General features: G+C 45.3%; 1 protein-coding gene across 5 annotated transcripts; it reads right to left on the bottom strand.

Moving 5' to 3' along the window:
- Positions 1-7,811: 7,811 nt before the first annotated feature.
- topaz1 (testis and ovary specific TOPAZ 1) lies at positions 7,812-21,034 on the bottom strand. 5 transcript variants are annotated; one of them, XM_066642920.1, is made up of 20 exons: positions 20,975-21,034; positions 19,977-20,480; positions 16,314-18,648; positions 16,150-16,214; positions 15,413-15,495; positions 14,801-14,894; positions 14,360-14,412; positions 14,192-14,278; positions 13,088-13,151; positions 12,504-12,655; positions 12,164-12,256; positions 11,845-11,960; positions 11,547-11,613; positions 11,249-11,420; positions 11,064-11,164; positions 10,798-10,963; positions 10,129-10,281; positions 9,697-9,900; positions 9,126-9,297; positions 7,812-8,692 (listed from the first exon to the last, which is right to left on the bottom strand). In XM_066642920.1, the coding sequence occupies exons 2-20, from the start codon at positions 20,476-20,478 to the stop codon at positions 8,494-8,496; spliced, it is 4,878 nt and encodes a 1,625-aa protein (XP_066499017.1). In that variant the 5' UTR covers positions 20,479-20,480; positions 20,975-21,034; the 3' UTR covers positions 7,812-8,493. The 5 variants fall into 5 exon arrangements, with proteins under 5 accessions (XP_066499017.1, XP_066499016.1, XP_066499019.1 ...); XM_066642919.1 differs by lacking the exon at positions 20,975-21,034 and adding an exon at positions 20,784-20,876; XM_066642922.1 differs by lacking the exon at positions 20,975-21,034 and having other exon boundaries at positions 7,812-8,117; positions 8,470-8,692; positions 19,977-20,870.
- Positions 21,035-23,613: the final 2,579 nt, after the last annotated feature.

Below are 23,613 nucleotides of genomic sequence, written 5' to 3'. Positions count from 1 at the left end.
CGAGGGAGGAGTGTCTCACAGAGTGGACAGAGAGTGGACACAGGGTTTAAAAACTCCAGCAGCACTGCTGTGTCTGATCCACTCTACACCAGCACAACACACACTAACACACCACCACCACGGGGGGTCCTGACCATTGAAGAATTTATAAAGAGCAATAGATGGACTACAGTCTGTGCTCCTGTGTGGTCAGCCGAGGTGAGAGAATGGAGAGTGAGTGTAGAAACAAGAAGGTGTTTTTCGTTTTATCTCCTTGGAATTCCCTCTCCAGAACGTTTCCTGTTGTTCCGGTCGTGTTCTCCGGGAGTGTTACGGAAAGGCCCTGATCAGAAAAGTAAACGCAGTAAATGATTCGCTGATAGCTGGTTGGCTGACAGGGTTACGTTGTTAAATTTTGCCTAATGACGTGTGAGGAGAAGATGTGATTTGTCAAGGACCAGCTTTTATTTCCCTCTCTGAGGAATATTGATCCGAGGGGTGGCGATATACGCAGCGGGGATTTGTTGGTATCAGATAAAATCAACACGGACCGACTCTGAGTTATTGATTGCGGCTGAGGTTCAGGGAAATTCACCTTTAATCATTAGCTTTATATGATCTTTAAACATGATCTTTCCAGCCAGCAGCACCACCCACACTCACACCCGCTCCTCCAGCCTTCCTCTTAATCAGGACCGTGTTCCTGCAGTCTTCTGGGAAGACCTTCCTCTAGGTACTGAAACATTTCTGTGAGGATTTGATGCCATTCACCAGCATGAACATTATTGAGGTCAGGTGCTGATGATTATATTATCACTCCAGCTCATCCCAAAGGAACACTACCACTCCAGAGCACACGGTTCTTCTGCTGTACAGCCCAGTTCTAGATGTGTGTGTGTGTGTGTGTGTGTGTGTGTGTGTGTGATGGGGGGGGGTTACACTGTTAAAGCCCACCACTCTTGACAGTAATTGTACAGATGATCTGTATTTTATTAATGTATGAAGAGAGAGCTGGGAGTGTGTCCCATTTCTCTGAGGTTCCAGTTCTAAAGGTTTAGTAAAATATTTACAGTGAGGGGAACGGAGATGGGGACGGAGTCGGGAAAAGAAAAGGAATGGGACTCGTCTCCGCTCCATGGGTTTTTCCTTAGTCTATGATCAGCCGCGAAAACGGAATTACAGATTATGGTCTTAATGAACATGTGAATAAAAGCTGAGCTCTTTCATATCACCCATAGAGCCAAACCTCACAGAACCGTTCACACAAGCCCTTACAGAACCACCCCTTACAGAACCACCCCTATAGAACCACCACTCACAGAACCGTTCACACAAGCCCTTACAGAACCACCCCTCACAGAACCACCCCTATAGAACCACCCCTCACAGAACTGATCACACAACCCCTTACAGAACCACCCCTCACAGAACCACCCCTCACAGAACCACCCCTCACAGAACCGTTCACACAAGCCCTTACAGAACCACCCCTCACAGAACCACCCCTATAGAACCACCCCTCACAGAACCGTTCACACAAGCCCTTACAGAACCAACCCTTACAGAACCACCCCTCACAGAACCACCCCTCACAGAACCACCTCTCACAGAACCGTTCACACAAGCCCTTACAGAACCACCCCTTACAGGACCACCGCTATAGAACCACCCCTCACAGAACCGTTCACACAAGCCCTTACAGAACCACCCCTTACAGAACCACCCCTATAGAACCACCCCTCACAGAACCGTTCACACAAGCCCTTACAGAACCACCCCTATAGAACCACCACTCACAGAACCGTTCACACAAGCCCTTACAGAACCACCCCTTACAGAACCACCGCTATAGAACCACCCCTCACAGAACCGTTCACACAAGCCCTTACAGAAGCACCCCTATAGAAACACCACTCACAGAACCATTCACAGAAGCCCTTACAGAACCACCCCTCACAGAACCACCGCTATAGAACCACCACTCACAAAACCGTTCACACAAGCCCTTACAGAACCACCCCTATAGAACCACCACTCACAGAACCATTCACACAAGCCCTTACAGAACCACCCCTCACAGAACCATTCACAGAAGCCCTTACAGAACCACCCCTCACAGAACCATTCACAGAAGCCATCAGAGAACCACCCTCACAGAACCACCCCTCACAGAGCTATCCACAGAACCACCCCTCACAGAACCATTCACAGAAGCCATCAGAGAACCACCCCTCACAGAGCTGTTCACAGAAGCCCTCACAGAACCACCCCTCACAGAACCACCGCTATAGAACCACCACTCACAGAACCATTCACAGAAGCCATCAGAGAACCACCCCTCACAGAACTGTTCACAGAAGCCCTCACAGAACCACCCCTCACAGAACCACCGCTATAGAACCACCACTCACAGAACCATTCACAGAAGCCCTCACAGAACAACACCTCATACAACCACCCCTTAGAGAATCACCCCCCACAAACCCACCCACAGAATCACTCTCAGTATCACCTCTTATAGCGCTTTTCCACCAACCTGCAACTGGTTCGGTTCCGTTTGTGAGTCTAATTTAGAACCGTTTGGTGTGTTTTCGTTGAGATAAATTGGTTTACAAAATAGAGACCAAAGAATAGTCAGTTTTCAGTGCGAACTGTGACCACGTCTGTGAACATGTCACGATAAAGAAACCCCAGAAAGAGCACAGAGCCTCAAATAAAGCATTATCCTGCAGTGGAGCGGGAGTGGGTCATTTTCAGTGTGTTATACAAATAAATAAAGAGGAAGGTGGGACTTTGGCTACTGTTCACAAGCTGTTCACAACATTCGCATTGATACATTGAGGGTGTCCCTCATTTACAATGTAGCCAAGGTAACATGCAATGGAAGACGTATATAACTTTAGACAAATAAGATATTTACAAAAAGATATAGGTGTTTGATGTAAGAGAAAAAGTCTGATTAATAAAAACCATGTTAGCTGTTTTTCTACAGCTTTGGCGCTGGTGCTGCCACAGAAACGCTGAACGTGAGCAACCCCACAATGCCCCAGATGTATCCTTGGTTTCCATGTAAACTGGTGGAAATGGAGGTCAGTTCGCTGCATAGCAACAAAGCTCCAAGAATCCAGAACAGAACTGGTTCAAGAACCAGATTTCTTTTGGTGGAAAACGGCTTTTACAGAACCCCTCACAAACCACTTTGTAGATGGTGTGTGTTGAGGCTGTTTTCTTGGCACTAGATGGATAGCGCTTTAGGTTTTTAGGAACGACTGTCGATTCCCTGCTTCTTTTCTGTCTGTGTTTATTATTGATCTTTTCCAGACAGGGGTCAGTTTCAGAGTCACGGTTACAGTGCCCCCCCCCCCCCCCCCCATCCTCCTCAAGCCCCCTTTATACCGCCCCCCAGAGTTTGGGGAATTCAAGCCTGTTTCATCTCTTTGTGATGTATTCATAATTGATCACGGCTGGGTTCCCTCAGGTTTTAATTAGCGACTCCTTCTGAACCACGCGGAACCGAGGAGGAGAGATTTACATTTCAAACACAGAACCTTCCTCAGAACCCGAGAGGACGGTTCTTTCCATTGTCGCGGAATTAGAACGCCATTCCAATCACGGCACACCTGGACAGGTGACGTCCCCGTGGCCTCGGCTCGGGTTTGAGAGAATGCGGTGGTTTAATGTGAAGCTGGTTCTGTTCTGAACTCCGGTGACGTGGCGGACTCCAGTTTCCCAAGGAACCAGGGAAATAAAAAAGCGAAGATGAAAAGCACTTTTCAGGAAACAAAGCCAAGACTTTCCACCTGACACGTGTTTCCTGGTCCTTTACATTTTTAATGAACGACGCTGTAAATATTTGATGTTTTGCACGAGGTTTCAACACAAACACAACCTGAGGCTCCGACGTTCTAGATAACATCTGCATACAAAGGAAAGGAAGCTTGTACATCTTACTGAGGGATGAGCTGCAACACACACACACACACACACACACACACACACACACACAGGTAGTTTATCAATAATAATAATAATAATAATAATAATAATAATAATAACTGATAACTTCCCAGAATTATTTAGATATGAAACAAACAAAACTGAAATACAAGCCTCTCATTAATCATCAAGACACAGGCAGCAGTGAAGAAATATATATTAAAAATCAATTAAAATAAATACAAAACAAGTACAACATACAGTGTGTCCAAATGTTTGTAGACGCCCCTCTACACTGACTCCAGGTGCTTTTCTGCGGTGATGGAGCTCAACACACTTCCTCTGGGATGAGTTGGAGTGGTGTTTATGATCCAAACTAATAATCCAACTCCACTGTGTGTGTGTGTGTGTGTGTAGTAAAACATTTCTACCTACAGGCTCCTGACAAACAGCTCAACTAAGCATTTTGTTCCCAACAAACAAATCAAACACCACAGAAACAGATCAAATAATGTCTTGAAGATCTGCCCTCCATCCTGACCACCAGCGGAGAGAGAGAGAGAGAGAGAGAGAGAAACAGGCGTCTGATTCATGTCCGTGCCTCTCGCCCGTCTCTGCTCTGTCTCTGAGTTACGGCCTAAATTTCGGCTCACGGTGGGAATTATTTTCAGCCCCGAGGCTGTTTCTTCTCTGAGCGCACGCGAGTGTATGTGTGTGTTGTGTATCTGTGAGAGAGTTTGTAGGGTGTGTGTGAGAGACAGTGTGTGTAAGTGCGTGTCAGGGTGTGTGTATATGAGCAGTAAACAGTCATTCTGTTGCTGAAGGCAGATTCCTCTCAAACGAACTCAGCCCTGATTTGTTTTTTTCTCCGTTTGATGGGTCTTACCTTTCTTTCACTATGTACTCTGACAGAGAAGACACAGAACCTGAACTTGGAGAACCCAGAGAACCTTAGACAGTGAGAGATTCTGCTTCAGTTCTCACTCAAAGCTTTGAGGTCTTAGGTTCTATAACTTAGGAGTGTTGTGAAGGGCATGCCCTCTCTCTCGAGTCGATACAGAACATGTACCTTCTGCACACACTGCTTCACTGACCGTACAGGAGCACGTTGTGGTTCTACAGTCACAGACAGCAGTCCATGGGCTTCTCTGCATTGTCCTGCAAAGGTCAGGAGCCCTACAGGACCCCCATGGAGCAGGTATGATTTGGGTGATGGATCATTCTCGTGATGGTGGTGTGTTAGTGTGTGTTGCGCTGATGTGAGTGGATCAGGCACAGCACTGAGCCTAGAGTTTTAAAACATTGTGTCATCTCACTCTTCCAGTAGCTCATCTGTCGCTGCACAGTGTGTGTCGGCCTCTAGTCCTTCGTCAGTGACGCTGTCGCTCAGTAAACTCCAGTAACCCTGCTGTGTCTGATCCATTCTGACCAGTTACTACAGCACTAAGTATGATCCACCACCCGAATCATACCTGCTCCGTGGTGGTCCTCTAGGGGTTCTGACCATTGAAGAACAGGGCAAAACAGACATTTGGGACTACAGTGAGTAATTGTAGAACTACTGGTTGCTTCGATATGGTCAATGGAAATGATAAAACGGACCATTAGATGCACAGTAGGTGTTCCTAATCCAGTGATCGTTCAGTGTGTAAAATACACACAGTAGTTGTAGTTAATTTACATATTCGTGAGTACACTTAAATGTACATAAAGTAAACAGACCGCAGCACAAACTGCTCTGTAATAAACACCTCTCTCTGATCTCTCCCACGGCAGATCACACCTTATTCCGGTAACATCCATCAACGTTTTGTTTACATTGCCACAGCAACACACACACACACACACACAGCCTGGAGACAGAGAAGAGAATTACACACTTGTAATTGGTTAGTAAATGTTCAGGGAGGCGGCACCCACCGAGTCCAGCAGGTGGTGATCAGACCGTGGGGACGGACTCTGTACGTGAGGCTCACCACGGCCCAGAGGAACAGGACTGACCGGTTCCGGAGCAACTTTTGAGGAGTTTATATTTTGTCTTCACATTCTGCTGAACTCTAATAAGCTTTCGTAACATCCCCTGCATCCACCTTGTGTACAGCATGCGGTGTGGAGTGTGATGCAGCAGTGCCCCCTAGTGGCTTCTCGTCGAAGAGCAGGGAATTATTTCACATTAAAAGCAGGGAACGTAAACATTAATTTCGAGGTGTTAATCTGTGAAAGTTTTTGTTCAGAAATTAAGAACTTTTTCAGATTTTTTTGTATTTTCTCTTTTCTGTATTTCTTTAAATAAATAAATAAAGTAATTTAGTCAAATAAATTAAGGTTGTTTTAAATGCTTCACATTCATTCATTATCTGTAACCCTTATCCAGTTCAAGGTCACGGTGGGTCCACAGCCTACCTGGAATCATTGGGCGCAAGGCGGGAATACACCCTGGAGGGGGCGCCAGTCCTTCACAGGGCAACACACACACTCCTACGGTCACTTTTGAGTCGCCAATCCACCTACCAATGTGTGTTTTTGGACTGTGGGAGGAAACCGGAGCACCCAGAGGAAACCCACGCAGACACAGAGAGAACACACCACACTCCTCACAGACAGTCACCCGGAAGAAACCCACGCAGACACAGAGAGAACACACCACACTCATCACAGACAGTCACCCGGAGGAACCCCACGCAGACACAGGGAGAACACACCACACTCCTCACAGTCAGTCACCCAGAGGAAACCCACGCAGACACAGGGAGAACACACCACACTCCTCATAGACAGTCACCCGGAGGAAACCCACGCAGACACAGAGAGAACACACCACACTCCTCACAGACAGTCACCAGGAGCGGGAAACGAACCCACAACCTCCAGGTTCCTGGAGCTGTGTGACTGCGTCACTTCCTGCTGCACCACCGTGCCGCCCTTCATTTGTTTAGTTGAATAATAATAATAATAATAATAATGATACAACCTAGAATATTCCTCTTTATTGTACTATTTTATTCTTATTGCACACTTTTTGTTGTGAAAAATAAAGCAAGTAAAGTGCAAATAACAAAACACAAAAAACTACTGGCTCTTATACTCAGTCTTTGGCTTTTTTCACTCAAAGACCAAACAACTATTCCCCAAGGCCCCCTTCTCCTGTCTGTCTCTGTCCCAGGGGTCTGGGTCTGTCTTGATTTCCCTCATGCGACTGTAAGACACCACACAGCTGAGCAAAGCAGAGATCAGGAGGGATCCAGTGTGCATGCATGATGTGAAAGGAGGGGTGTTTGCACAGACATGTCTAATTTTTTGATGAAACGAGTGCGAATAATGAATGCAGAGGAGAGAAAGTAAAACTAGAAATTCAAGCCAGTATCGATCTGACACCTAAACATTGGCATTGATTCTAATATTTGGATTGGTCTGTCCACTCCTACCACTCTACCAACCACCAGTACACCACCATCAGAGTGATACAGTGATCAGCCACAAGATTAAGACCACAGACAGGGCTGGGTACAGTGTTACTGAAATAAAAACGCATTAACCATTGAATTAAACGGAACAGAGATAATGTTTGTTTTTATTTAGAAGCGCTGCATCTTAGAACAGGAGAAATGATCAGCGTAAAGATCTAAGTCACACCGTGATGGTCATAGAGCACGGGGCTTGGAGGGTGGCCCCAGTGTGTATCTCGCCCATTTCTCCTGCTTCTAACATCAACTTCATGAACTGTTCACCTGCTGGTCCCAACCTCCTTCGACAGGGGGCACTGTAACAAAGCCATCAGTGTCACTCACTTCACCCCGCAGTGGTTGGTTAGTGTGTAGGATGATGGTATGTGGTTTTGATTGCTCAGTAATATCACACATTAAATTAACTATTATTTAAATTATTTATTAGTCCTTCAGTTATTTTCAAATATTTACAGAAATAAGTGAAAACACAACAGAAACAGTCTGTGAAAACTAACAAACTATCCACCCAGCATCCAGTCGGGCTTTAACACCACACACGGTCAGGAATGGAGCCCTTCTGATTTACTGTGGGTTATAAAACAAAGCGCAGCACAGAAAACAGAGAGGACACTCACTGGAGTCAGAATCAAGAGCGAATCGCAGTTTATCTGCTGAAAAATGAACTTCTCCTCTGTAATGCAGCACTGATGAACTGAGTGGGGTTCACAGCCGTGATGCTTCTTCATTTACTGAGGCCTTAAACATTAACAAAGAGCAAAGACAGAGAACGGAAAAGAATTTAAAACACAGAGCAACGGAATAATTCACTTAGGGGAGAAAAACACTTTTAAACATATTTTTAAGCGGAGTTTGTAAAGAAACAGACGCCTGGACGCTCTGAGAAAACCCCAGGAAATATTTATTCTAGTTCCACCGTAACGAGTGACAGAACCGTGTGGTTCTGTTCAGCTTAGAAGCAGTGCAGTGTTTCGCGTCCACAGCGGCGCTGAACGCAGAGGGGAGGTGTGCTGCTGGGGCTTTAATAAACAGCTGTTTCTGGATCCAAGTTAAGCCCACAACTCTGGCTCTGTCTGACATGTGAAGTCACCTGTACACCCCTCTGTTCTGTTCTTTAACTATCCCACATCTCCTGGGCCCAGCTGTGGTTGTGAGAGAGCCATTTTGTGGCAGAGACTGGGTCCAAATGGAAGAGCTGCTGCTGGTTCTGATCCACAGACACGTAACGGACGTTCAGCTTGGGGTTCGGGATCTGCGCTGATGACAAAACACGAGAACCAGCGGCCAGATACACAATCTCAGCTTCAGAGGACCTAGGAATGCACACACACACACACACACACACACACACACACGTGTGAGGCTGTTAGAGAGGCACCTGCCCTGATGTTTTCCAGGGATTTATCGCGACACAAAGTCAGGATTAATAAATGCTGAGTGCAGTTACACATTTTCACCAGAGAGGGTGTAAAATCCCCATATCCCCCTTCAGACTCAGACTCGAGACTCGCTGTCAAATGACTCAAGACTGGACTTGGACTCAACAACTATCTTTATTTAATGGAATTATTAATATTATCATTTTATTTTTTATCTTAATGTATTTAACTCGTGTTTGTTTGGTGACCTGCGTTCAGTTTCCTCCCTGTCATTCACAATGTAACGCACACGCAGCCAAAGACATCAAAACAGCATGGCAGCGACAGGTTTACCAGCTGGAGCTCTGCCTTTTGGTTATAAACTCACCGGCTCAGTGTGATGACCAGAGGAGAACTGCTGAGGTTTTGGAGATGGTCCCTGACCCGAGTGATGAACATCTCATAGGCCAAAGTCATCTCTATTTCATTCAGAGCACACGGTAAAGACAAACAGTCATTCTCACAGGTCACCTCAGAGTAGCATCCTGCAGCAAGAGCACCTGAGAGGGAGAGCAGTCACAGACACTCAGCATTAAACACATCTCCACGAACAGGTCCAGGAACAGGCAGCGGGAAATGCTCCACTGATGTTTGAATTCATAAACGACACTCAAAGGAGCCACACTAACAGATCTGAAACCATCTGTGACCTCAGCTCAAGTCACATCCTCAGCTCTTCTTTAAAAAGGTGCAGCAGCTGGTGCCAAAGACCCTGAAGGTACCTGCTACATAAAGTAAAGTGAAATGAAAACTTGAAAGAAGCAGCTTCCTCCAGTGTTTGAGGGAAACGCAGCCGATGTTTGCAAACTAACTCCCTTTGGCAGAACGTGACCGAACTTCTTATCTGGTGGAGAAACGTGTTTTAACAGTGGTGTGGTTTAAGAGTGTGGGTTCCTCACGTTTGAAAAGAGCCCGGGCTCGGTTCCACAGGTTTTGTTTGCCCAGTTTGTGGATAATGATGTGGAGCTGGGACGGGTCCATGCGGATGTTCCGTTTGAACATGAACTCGAGCGTGTCCGCAGCCACTGGCAGAACCTGGTTCATCACACACTTCTGAAGATGAGCGTTGAACACAGCGCTGTACTCACACACATCCACACCATCTGAGGAAGAAAAAACAAGTAAAAATAAATTATTAATTAGGTATTTATAATAACTTATTATTTGTTAAATCTACTGAAATTAATTGTGATTAAATCAATGATCCCTTCTTAAGAAAGATTTTATATCGTCTGCTCTGAAGAACTGTCCGTGTAGAGGCCGGGTCAAGAAAACCTCAGTAAAAGAGAGAGAGAGAGTGTGTACGTGTGTCTGACGCGTCACTCTCTCACCAAGTGTTTGACTGAGCCCTGGTAGATTGCAAAGAACTTCCAGTGTGTCTCTGTGAGATGTTCTCCCTGCTAGAAATGTTAGAACATTCCTCCGGTTTTCCACATCCCCCTCTTCACACGGCCATTCGCTGGAGCTCACAAACCACTCATCAGCTAAGAGTATAAACAGATAAATAACAACACAAACACACAGTAAATGAGGATAAAAGCACTGAGCCATCGCTCTCCCTTTAAAAGAAAAATAAGAAGTTGAATTCAGCTTCAAACTTCCAGTTTAATTGCTGCAGGAGTTTCAGGTGCGAGAATGAAATTGCTTTACCATTTAAGGTGGAACTGGAAATGTATTTGCTAACTACCGAGACATTAGCATACTACAAGTGAAGATTTATATGAGTTACTGGAACATAACCCATGGTTCTCATAGTTTTTTAAAGATACTGACATTTGTGGGATTTTCAGCCACTTGTGCAACTGATTCACAAGGCATTCATAACCCTCCATTTGAAGTGTGCCTTGGAAAAATCTCAGTTTGAAGGGCCATACAGCTCTAAAACTAGGCCCTGAACCCCTATCCCCCCAAAAAAATGGAGACCCCCTGCCCCAAGGCAAAACAGAGGGATAGGGGCAAGAAGTGAAATCAGATTCACCCTTAGTGCTCCAGCCACTGACCTCGGAGGATGCTGAGGGCCCCCTCTGTGCTGCCACTGTTCAGGAACATTTCAGTCGCCATGGAAACCCTCCGACATCTAGAACCTCCTCCATGCTCCTCAAAAAACCAGCTCAGCTTAGAGAAGTCCACACTTAGACGGGTCATCACCTGGATCAGCTTCACACCCTACACACACACACACACACTGCTTAGCTTAGAGAAGCCCACCCGCTGACTGGTCACCACAAGGATGAACCTCATTCAGTACACACACACACACACACACCTTGGCCCAGTCTTGGAGTTTGTAATATTTAAGCATTAGTGATACTCCCACTCGCCCCAGGAATGTTTTAACCGGTCCATCAGACGCCACTTCCTGACAAACTGAAACACACAAAACCACAAGCAGGCAACATGAACGCTCCTGTGCTTATATAAAATGGTGTGTGTGTGTGTGTGTGTGTTTACCAGACTCTGCAAAGATTTCATAAGGCAGTGCATGTTTGTCTTTTGTGTCCTTCAGCAGCGCCAGCGTAACGTAGCAGCAGAACCGCGAGACCTCTCCAGCATCATACTGACCCACACACACATTGCAGAACACACTCGCCAGTAAAGACCAGTTCTCCTGCTGCTTACACAACTGACACACACACACATCATTTTAATTGTAAAACCTCACACTACTTTAAATGCATATCAAGATTTAAACTGCTCCAGTGACAACAAAATACAGACACTCAGACAGAGGGAAAATAACCTGTCTCACCTCAACTTGGAGGACAGCCTGCGCCAGCACAGACATTTCAGCGGTGTGGGGATTAGTGACCAGAGCTCTACACACACACACACACACAGCAGTAATGTATGGAACCAATTAAAATACACACATATATATTTACACACACACACACTGAATAATCACCACAGAACAGGTATATTTTGGATGGAGGATCGTACTCAGCAGTGAGACTACAGTGGTGGTGGTGTGTTAGTGTGTGTTGCTGGGTGGAGTGGACCAGACACAGCAGTGCTGCTGGAGTTTTTACACTGTGTGTGAGATTCACCTGCATTTAACAGCGCCGAAGATGTCCAGCTGTTGTCTGGTCACCTGCAACATCTGAAGCTGCTTCTGCATATTTTCACACTGAGTAACACTGAATATACAACCTGCATCTATCATCTATAGACACACACACACACGGATATATCCATAAATAAGAACACACATTACACAGAGCAGCTTTATCTCAGGCCCTGCTGCTGGTGGAAATGTATCATCTAACAGTAAGGATCTGAGGTTTAGTTCCTAGATTAAAATCACATCAATAAAACATTAATAATAAAATAGTAATGTTGCCCGGAGGTAAGGAAGGAGTAGCTCACCTTGGAGGTAAGGAATATGAGCTTTGGAACAGAAACAAGGAGTCCTCTCTCTCTCGCTGTTTCATAAAGTGCCACTATCAACTCAGGAGGAGGCTGAAGACACACACACACACACATACATACACACACACAAAAAAAATATACAGAATTTTCCATGTTCCCAGTATCTCTCTGAAGGAGAGTGATTTGCTTTGGTGTGAAATGCTGAGTTCTAGGGTCAGAATCTTTAAGATGTGTTCAAGAGAATTTAAAAAAATCTGGTTAAGGCGGTTCAGTATGCACTACAGTTGTTCATACGTGTACAGGAACATTAAAACACTTCAGAACTGGACACACTCACGGGTCTGCTGTGTGTGAGGAGCGTGCTGATGACTGAGAACAGCTCTTGGAGCAAAGAAAACTTCATCAGAGACAAGAGCAGAAAATTCACAGTGTTCGTATTGTAACTCCCTCCAGGAAAATTGCAGCTGTAAAACCCAACAAACACCTCCACTATCAAGACACACACACACACACACACACACACACCAGGAGAATTAGAGTGGTAAAACCCAGCAAACACCTCCACTACACACAAGCTAACACACACAAAATAAGTACTGTAAAACTCACACACACAAATAAAGTGGGAAATACATGAGGAACTCCTAATTAACCCTTTGGACCCCCTGATAATTTTATTACAAGAACATGTGTTATAGTATCTATTAATCCTATATGAATAGATGAATAGACCAGCGCAGCAGCAAAGGGTGGAAGGGCAAAGTCTTTGAATTCTTTTTAACTGTTAACACAAACCCAGTTCTGATTGATCATAGGTGGAAAAGGTGTGTGTGTGTGTGTGTGTGTGTGTGTGTGTTTGTGTGTGCATGTAAAAATCTGAACTGAGTGTACTTGGAGGACTTTTATTTTATTGGTTCTTACCTGCTCTCTTCACGATGACAGGATTCCCAGCTCGACAGAACTTCTGCACCGTCTCCATACAGAACTGCATCAGAACCAGAGTGTCTCTGTAACACTTTAACACCATCACCCCGTCTCTCACTCCCTCCTCACCCTGTCACTCAGCCCCTAATCACTCAGTCCTAGTGGTGTAACCGGGATCTGTGTCGTCCACATTATGGGACATATGTGAATCATTGGTTAATAGCTAAAATGTAACCATAACAGTATGGAATACAGTTTTACAGCCACTGTTATATTTTACAGCAATAATTCCATAAATCACGAGAGCTGCAGTGAAAACATGTACAGACTGAGCAGCAGTGTCTCTCATGAAGGGAGCGTGTGGATAAAATAACAGTTTTACATCCTATCCATGACTCTGAAGGTTTGTGATCCGTTAAAACACAACTCTGTTCAGAATCACCCCGTTACTCATCACTCATTTCCTCATCACCACGTCCCTCAGTCCCTTATCAACCCGTCACTCAGTCCCTCCCCCCCCCCCTCATTACCCCTTCACTCAGTCCATCATCACTCTGTCACGCAGTCCCTCACCTCATCTCTCAGTCCCTCATCACTGACACTCAGTCCATCATCGCCCAGTCACTCTCTCGTTTGGTCTGTAGGATGTTTCTAAACAGAATCTAATTCTCAAAATCGCCCGTAAAAATAACGTACGTTTAATAATTTTGTTTAATTTTAAAAGTTTGTGTTTGTGTTTTACTCGTAATCAACACAGGAACACAACTCCCCAGGATTTTAATACAACATCTGTGACCTGCTTTTCTCAAAACACAACAAGCCCCAGAGCAGCGCTGACGAACCCGCATTGTTGAATCCCGTTTTCAGACATGGCAGCCCCCAAGAATTCCGATTGGATTCGTGTTGTCTCACAGTGTGTGGGTTGGTGGGCTCCAGATCCCCAAGCGCATAAACACAAACTCTGACACAGTGAGTTTCCACACGTCTCCTTTGAATATGTTACTTACTGCGCTTCAAAATACGTCCAGAAGGTGACTACAGTCTTAAGTTTATTGTAACCCTCAATCAAATTCAGCACTGCTAAGAGTCCATGTCTCTCACCTTCTCATCATCACTGCGAGGCAGATGGAGGTACCAACACAAGTTTCGCAGGCACGTGTGATGCTCACTGAAGTAGTACCAACAGTACTGTGGGAACAAGCAGAAGCCAGTTAGATCGGTCGATTCACGTTTAATGTAACTGTACCTGCAGAGCTCTTTTTAACTTACTGAGCCAGGAGTAGTACGAGGGACAGTTGAAATCAACGCAGCTGTTCCACAAGCTGCACAGGGAGCAACAAAGAAAAGAGGGACACTTGGACTTACACTCGTACATCTACTATCCATAAACAGTGCTCAGCAATATTTAAGGCTGGTTTCAAATCAGAGAAGCCTCTGCTACAGGCTTGATACCACCTTTAAAATCCACATCTACTTTAATAAAAACTACACATCTCCACACACAACACTGCAGAACCAAAGAATAAAGAAAACTCCTGCAGCATCATCACCTTTTAACAAAAAATATTTTAAAAATCCTAAATAAAGCACAATGAAGTAGAAATACACAAAGTCTTTCCTTCACCTGTCTCTAAACTACAGTTCTGAACTCTGATGTTCCTGGTTAATAAAGATTACTGTTTGGATGTGAGACACATGGCAAGGCCTCACCGCTGTTGTGAGCATTTATAGGAATCCGTGCTGTTCCAGCGCTGCTCAGATCTGTTCCTCTCTTATCCACATTATTGTTACAGTCCAACACTCTCTGAAAGAAATCACAAGTGTTACTTTACTAATCCCCTCTGAAAACAAATGATCTCTGCATTTAACCCAACCATAGAACACACACTAATGAGCAGTTTTTTTACACACACACTCCCAAACAACTAGAGGCAGTCGGCACACAAAAAACACTAGCAGTGGGCAGCCTGTCATGGTGCCTGCAGAGCCTATATTTAAAAATACAATGCACTATTCCTTACTTAGTCCATATGAGATGATATGGATGGTGTCTCTCACTCAGCGTCATGTTTACAACGCTTAGGCTCCTTACAGCCTCTCACATGTTACTGAGTAATGGCAAGCCAGTCCCGTTAGAGGTTTGAGTTTGGGAGGCGGGACTTGTAGTAGAGAACGAGATCTTAACACTTTGTTTACCAAATACATTGACTAGACCCTGATAGACCTCTGTATTGTAATCTTTGCCCAAAACTATTGCTAGGGACAGTTTAGTAGCCACTGGATATTGGTAGGGACTACCCCTTTTCTATACCCAAAACGTACCTGCTCTGACCCGAGCACAGAGTTCAGTGGGGTCCAGATTTTGCTGAGAGTCCCTGACCTCTGTGTCTTCACCGCGGTTTCCACTGTGAAAATAAGCAAAGACATGACATTTATACATTCTGTATTTGATTGTATACGTCTGTTTATACATCCCTCAGGGGTAAAGACATTTCCTCGTTGCCTCCTGTAACACTGCGGCTGCTTTCACGTTTACAGAACCTAAAGTTGGGTTTGGCTTTCTGTGATGATGTAATGGCACTTTTCCACGGCACTGAACCTACTCGACTTGACTCTGCTCTTTTGCTTTTCCACTGTATAAATCTGGTACCTGGTCCCTGGAACATTTTTATATTAGTAGGTGCTAATGTGAAATGCAAACAAGGGCTGAATGATATGGTCAAAATATATATCACAATATATTTCTTAATTTCGGTCGACATGACAATTTCGATATCAATATGAGCATTAGAAAATGCACAGAAAAACTGCCAAGAAGAAACCTGACATCACAATCAAACATAAACCTCTTCGCTTTGTCAATATTAATAACTTCCTGTGTCGATGTTGTGGTGTTTTCAAAGCTTACAGTTCCCATTAGAGATGGGGGAGCTGTGCTAATGGAAAAACGACCAGGGGAAAGTGTGGTGAGCCATGCCCGAGTAGAGTCTTAAAGTATACATCCATTTTTACTGTTACAGTGTGATATTACACATTTCAGAAAAAAAAAAGAAACAAACCTGTGCTGGAACCTCCAGGATTTCCCATCTCTGCCTGAGCAGCTCGCCTCTGCGACTGTGAGGGGCTTCACAGGAAAGACCAAAGAATATTCCATTAAGAAACATTTACAACACTGACAACACCTAAACCACTCAGACCGGAGCGTCTTCATTTATACACCTACCCCTTCAACTCCATATTCCAAACTATCCTCTGGCGACTTTGGGGCACAGTGGCCTTCTCAAGTTGCTCTGCCGCCTTTCCTGGTACTAGGCCATTTTTTCGGGTCTGGCTTTCTGTCATTTCCATGACGACAGCCCCAAAGAGTTCAGGGTCATCCTGAATCACATCAAGCACAATGGCGTCCTCCTCATACGCTCGCAAAACATCCAGATGACCCTCAGAACCCAGTGAGCACTCTGAAGGCCAGGCTTGGTTCTCTTCAGTGATCTCATGTTGCTGTCCAGTGTTTTCGGGACCTGCGTCCTCTGAGGTGTCGCTGGAGGAGCAGTCACTCATCTGATCGTTATCACCAAAGGAGGAAGAGGAAGAGGAGGATGGGTCGTCGTTGCTTTTGAATCTTTTCTTCCAGCTTCTCTCTTTGTTGCGGTTTGGAGGAACGGTAGCTGGATCTGGAGTTCTGGGGCGTGAAGGATTAATCCGAACCTTAAGACCAGCACTAGGACTGAGCTCTTCTGAGGTCATTGTATGAGAATCCACTTTGAAAGGCCCCATCTTGGTAGAGGTTTCAGGGATGATTTCTTGACTAGGAGGTAGCAGAATAGATGAAGCCTGCAGAATCCTTTGATTCTGACAGTGATCTGCAACCTTCTCACTGCCCTCAATGGTTTTTCCTGAGAGGGGGGTGACACGAGAGGGATTGTTAACCTCAGCAGCCTTGATATGGGGTGCACTGACCAATTTGGGGATGACATATTTTTCATCACTCCTCCCGTCAGGAATGGTACACTGAGTACTCAACAAACCTGAGAAGATATTCTGATCACAGAAGGCCGCTGGAGGACAATGTTCTCGAGAAGCTTCAGAACTGCTCTTCTGAAATGGTCCTTTTTGAGGAAGATGCTCTAATTCTGTATCTTCAGAAAGTTCAGGACCAGTGAACAAATAACTGCTTGGAAATTCTGGGCAATTTGCTCCAGCAATTCTTGAAGCCTCCTCAATTTTTGAAGGGTGCACCTTGTTGAGGTTCGCAGATGCTTCAAAATTCTGTTTCTCAGCGTTGTCAAGTTGAAGTGGTTTGTTTTGAAAAACACAAATTTGTTCTGCAGTAGGTTCCACATTAGAGTGGGAACGATTGGTGGGTTTCTCAGTTGTTTTGCTTGGACTGATAGGGTATTCCATTCCTGGATCTTCTGGAATCTCTCTGCCTTGCTCCAACTTACTCAGCTTTGTGGACGATGCCTGACCGTGCCCATGTTGAGCATTCTTGCTTTTAAGAAGTTTATAAAGGTTGGCTTTGACATTCTTCCACGGGGTCAAATTGAGGCCAGTTTGTACATTATTGACCCCATGTTGTGTATCTGAGGAGATAATCCACCGAGGGCCAGTCCTGACTGCTGACTTCATTTCGGCTGGAGGACCATGCCTGGGGAACGGCCAGGAGTTGTATGTGCGAGCACAGGAAGATCGAGGCATGTACGCCTGGGTTCTTTGGCAGGTGAACGATAGAGGATAGTGCTCGTCCTCTTCTGAAGATTCACTCACAATGTTCTCCTGTAAAAGACTGGAGCATCCGTCCTCTCCCACTGCAGATGAGTTATGGTCAAGTACATGGTCAAATTGGGAAAGCTGAAGAGAACCAAACTTGCAGAAGGCTGGTACGCGATGTAGAAGCAATGGTGAAACTCTGGGCACTGGAGCTGCTCCGTCATCATGATCTGCCTCACCGCCACATCGCACTTCACCACTGTCGGACATGAAGCTTACAGGTCCTTCACCAGAAGTCTCCTTCGTCCTGTCATTATCTGAAGTCCAAAGACACCCCTCATGACCCAGAGCTATGCCTGAAACTTGGTCACCTGACGAGAGAGAAGCACAGCTATATGTTGGAGCACACACCTTCCACATTTGGCCGGTATTCTGCTCCTCATTACCATGGAGATACAGGTTTGTCAGAGACATGTATTCTTTCTTTAAGCACCAAAATTTTTTGTGCTCCATCTTTTCACAGAATGCCATCGGCAAAACGCATGAAAAGTCACGCGAGGTCACGTCAAACACCCGGGCTACGTCACACAGGTTCACCTTCAGGTGCTTCCGGAGCCAGAAATCACTGTTTCTGTGCTGAGCTGCAGGTGGAACCTTGTCCCCCTCCCTCCTAGCACGCCTCAGTCTGGACTTACGGATTTGAGGCGTTTTTTTACGAGCAGGAGGTGTGTATTTTACATCACCACACAAGGCGCAGCACAACCTTTTCGTGGATCGCTTGACGCATCTCCCTGAACCAAATCTTGAGACTAAACCGAAGCATCTCTTCAGCTCAGCTTTCTTATTAAAATCTGGAACAAGAGACAGAGTTATCGGGAAAAGAGGGAAAAATAAACAGCCAATTTCAGGAAGTGCTGAAGATGTGCGTTATTCTGATGTCAGGAGCTTGTGGTCTAAGCTAGAGTTCTCTCTGGGCTAACCTGACTTGTCTACGAGAAATACTTCTGTAAGAGCTACTGACCCGAGCATCGCACCATGAGGGACTCTTAAATTATTCTTTACAATACAATGACAAACTCTTTCTGAAAAACACGTCAGAATGAAAGTCATTTTAAGGGGATTTTTTTGGTATATTTTCCCCACTAAAACCAACTTAGTACCTGACATCACTGAAAACGGAATGCCGCACAGCTTCAGAAATCTGTGGATTCAGCCAAAAATATTCACTTAATCTCCTTCAAAATAGAATAACTAGAGCGCTGCATTTCAGCCACCTTTAAACCCCCCACTAGTGTCTGAAACACAGTGCTAAAGTTTTAAACAGCACCTGCTCTGTTCCTGCACCACTAATCCCGGTGTACAAGGTCCACAGCTAAATACAGACTGGACCTTCACCTAAACGCTGAGCTCGAAACAAGACACTCCAAGACTTTGACTATTAGCGACAGATGGAATACACCATCTCTAAATCTTAAAATAATGTTTTTCAGAATTCCCCCAAAATCCTTGAGGAGAGTTGTGACACTGTGTTGCACTATCCAGTTCACCAAGTAGCGTTTCCACTGTACGTGGCTTAGTAGGATTCAGCACATGCAAAAGTGTCTGGCTGCATTAAAGGGTTCCACAGTGCATGTGTTATGTAAATTCGCCACCAAGCCTCGGAAGTCTCAACACCCAACACCCGTGGCAGTACTGCGCTCTTGAAATTTTGGGTCTTCTTTCATCTGGTGTGAAGTAAGTTAAGTGATTATCATTAACAGACGTTATTAAATATCAAATATAACTGAACACCATGGTGTCTGAACATCAATGACTGTAGTATTAAGCAAACTGTATTGTTAAATAAACTGTCAGTTCCCATGTGTGTCGTATTAATGATTATTTTCTTGGAGAGTCCAATGATATAAATGAACTGACTGCCCTCAAAATCATGGTCATGTTCAACTTTATGACACTAGGAGAAATTTGGCTGATGCACTGTACTCAAAAGTGCCCTAAATTAAATAGGGAGCCATTGTGGACACTGCCACAGTGATGGAGTATTTTCGGTGAAAATGGTGAAGTGTTTTCTTCAATCAATACCTGCACACCAGAGCAGTCTCCAGTACTGCGTTCACACTCACGCCCTGCATTATAAGGGATTTATAAAATGTACAATGTCAGTTAAAGTGGTTCTTACTGTCCGTGGCTCCGGTTCTGGTCCAGTTCTCTGTCCCTGTGCTGTGTTGAATGTTCTCTCTGTGAGAGGCTCCTTCTGAAGGCTCCCCGATGTTGGTGTGAGGTTTCACCGACACTATGCTGTTGAAGGCATTCTGCGCGGAACTGGTGCTGGGCTCTGGCTTCTTATTGTCCGCCAGTCGTACGGCAAACCGGAGTCGGTAGTGAATTGCATCTCTGCTGGAGACAGTGTTGTCGCATGGTGCTGTAATACCCATGTCGTTCCCAGTCTCGCTCGGGAGCCCTGTGAGTTCTCTGCCTTCCTCAGATAGAGTCTGGTGGTCGTACTGATGCAGATCTTGGGGGTCCTGGTGCTTGGGGTCTTGATCCTGATCTAGCGCCGATTCAGTGGCTCCAATGACGGAGTCGTGAGTGTCTCCGACGGTCCTCCGACGAATCTGTGCGGAGGCGCTTTGGAGCTTGAAAACACTCCGATTTAATTTAATCCGGTTTGTTGGCTGCATCGCTGTGAACCAAATTACAGTGGGAAGAGCATAAAAGGCAGATTGAACCCACACTAGCTAACTTTCTGAAACATAACTAAACACCACTATTGTGCAGTGTTAATAATTCCACTATATATAACAAGTAACGAGATAATTCAGGGCCGAGGGGCGCTTTATTTAGTTTTAAAAGCGGCAGACTCGGCTAATGAAGCTAATGGCTAACGTTCCTCACTTGGAGGCGTTCTATCTCACACTCGCTGCTAATGTGGGGAAACCTGATATAACGTTTTATTTTGCAAACGAATGGGCTTGTTTTCCTTTACCACTCCTGCTGAGGTGCGGACTTTATTTCCCTCCTCTCTGGAAAATCCCTCTCCATTAACGTTTACGGGTTGGAACATTTATTTAGTTTTATTAGAACCCTGTTGGGACTGACGCGCATGCGCAGAGCCGCTCCGGTGCAACTCAAACAGAATTCATATATTGATTTGCTTTTGTTAATTTATTTACTTACAGTTTTTCTTTCAAATAATCCGCAGTTCCTACATTCACCAACCCATAAACCACCTCTCTGTGTATAGCACTGCCCGTTCTCCGAGAGCTCTGTGTTTAATTAAAGCTTGAAGTGGATCAATATCGGAATGTTTTAATGTTTGAAAAAAATAATAAATCAATATCCTGCGTGGTCTGAGGTTGTGGTTAATACTTCACAGGTTACAGGACATTTACACACACACACACACAAATAATTATATTTATTCAACCACCTCATGTCTGATAAAATGACAAGAAACTTTTATTCTGGTAAGTGGATTGTTTTTGTTTAAATCAGAAAAGTGTTCCTGGAATAATATAACATTTTTCTGTATATTTAATCTACACAATAAAATACATTTTTATTTTATAAATAAAATAATCTTTTTTATTTTATAACATTGTTTTTGTACATTTTTATTTAGCAACAGTGAAGAGATAGTGAGCAGTGGCACTAGTTTCAGGGTGACTCCTAAAATGGCAGCAGAAGAGACTTAATTGAAAGGTTAGCCGAGAACTGAACCCAGAAACTTGAACTTCATTTCAACTTTAAAGCTTAAATCTATTTACCTTCCATCATTGTTAAAGAATGGAAATTCCCTATTTTTATTTTCAGTCATTCCATTAAAATAAATAAATAAATAAATAAATAGTACAGAGTTCAGAATGTGTGTTAGGGTGAAGAGATGCAGATGAAGATGGAGATAAAGATTAAGAGACGGAGGTGGAGATGAAGAGAGAGAACTACATTTTGAAAGATAGCAATACTAAACACGGGGCGGCACGGTGGCGCAGCAGGTAGTGTCGCAGTCACACAGCTCCAGGGACCTGGAGGTTGTGGGTTTGTTTCCCGATCCGGGTGACTGTCTGTGAGGAGTGTGGTGTGTTCTCCCTGTGTCTGAGTGGGTTTCCTCCGGGTGACTGTCTGTGAGGAGTGTGGTGTGTTCTCCCTGTGTCTGAGTGGGTTTCCTCCGGGTGACTGTCTGTGAGGAGTGTGGTGTGTTCTCCCTGTGTCTGTGTGTGTTTCCTCCGGGTGACTGTCTGTGAGGAGTGTGGTGTGTTCTCTCTGTGTCTGCGTGGGTTTCCTCCGGGTGACTGTCAGTGAGGAGTGTGGTGTGTTCTCCCTGTGTCTGCGTGGGTTTCCTCCGGGTGACTGTCAGTGAGGAGTGTGGTGTGTTCTCCCTGTGTCTGTGTGTGTTTCCTTCGGGTGACTGTCTGTGAGGAGTGTGGTGTGTTCTCTCTGTGTCTGTGTGTGTTTCCTCCGGGTGACTGTCTGTGAGGAGTGTGGTGTGTTCTCCCTGTGTCTGCGTGGGTTTCCTCCGGGTGACTGTCAGTGAGGAGTGTGGTGTGTTCTCCCTGTGTCTGCGTGGGTTTCCTCCGGGTGACTGTCTGTGAGGAGTGTGGTGTGTTCTCCCTGTGTCTGCGTGGGTTTCCTCCGGGTGACTGTCTGTGAGTAGTGTGGTGTGTTCTCCCTGTGTCTGCGTGGGTTTCCTCCGGGTGACTGTCTGTGAGGAGTGTGGTGTGTTCTCTCTGTGTCTGTGTGGGTTTCCTCCGGGTGACTGTCAGTGAGGAGTGTGGTGTGTTCTCTCTGTGTCTGCGTGGGTTTCCTCCGGGTGACTGTCTGTGAGGAGTGTGGTGTGTTCTCCCTGTGTCTGCGTGGGTTTCCTCCGGGTGACTGTCTGTGAGGAGTGTGGTGTGTTCTCCCTGTGTCTGCGTGGATTTCCTCCGGGTGACTGTCTGTGAGGAGTGTGGTGTGTTCTCTCTGTGTCTGCGTGGGTTTCCTCCGGGTGACTGTCTGTGAGGAGTGTGGTGTGTTCTCCCTGTGTCTGCGTGGGTTTCCTCCGGGTGACTGTCTGTGAGGAGTGTGGTGTGTTCTCCCTGTGTCTGCGTGGGTTTCCTCCGGGTGACTGTCTGTGAGGAGTGTGGTGTGTTCTCCCTGTGTCTGCGTGGGTTTCCTCCGGGTGACTGTCTGTGAGGAGTGTGGTGTGTTCTCCCTGTGTCTGCGTGGGTTTCCTCCGGGTGACTGTCTGTGAGGAGTGTGGTGTGTTCTCTCTGTGTCTGCGTGGGTTTCCTCCGGGTGCTCCGGTTTCCTCCCACAGTCCAAAAACACATGTTGGTAGGTGGATTGGTGACTCAAAAGTGTCCGTAGGTGTGAGTGTGTGTGTTGCCCTGTGAAGGACTGGCGCCCCCTCCAGGGTGTATTCCCGCCTTGTGCCCAATGATTCCAGGTAGGCCCTGGACCCACCGCGACCCTGAACTGGATAAGGGTTAGAGATAATGGATGGATGGATGGAATACTAAACACACAGACATGGAAATAAATATGAAGAGATTGGGCTTCTAAAGATGTAGAAATTATTGTATGAATAGATTGGGATGAAGGAGATATGGATTGCCTACTTTGGTTTTCATTATGTTACTGACACTCTTGGTATGAAATCTGTGACTCTGAACCTAATACAGAAATAAACACTCCTCCTTCCCTCTCAACTTTACCCTGCGTTTCTCTACACCACATTTCCGAAATTAACACACAGAAGAACACTGCAGCACACATTAACAGAGCAATACTTTATTTCTTAAACATATCACTGTCTTTATTCTGTGATGTTTACAGGT

The sequence above is a fragment of the Hoplias malabaricus genome, chromosome 13 (assembly GCF_029633855.1).
Source record: "Hoplias malabaricus isolate fHopMal1 chromosome 13, fHopMal1.hap1, whole genome shotgun sequence".
NCBI classification, from domain to species: domain Eukaryota; kingdom Metazoa; phylum Chordata; class Actinopteri; order Characiformes; family Erythrinidae; genus Hoplias; species Hoplias malabaricus.
The sequence above is the reverse complement of the archived record's forward strand: the minus strand, read 5'-3'. Positions and strand labels throughout refer to the sequence as shown.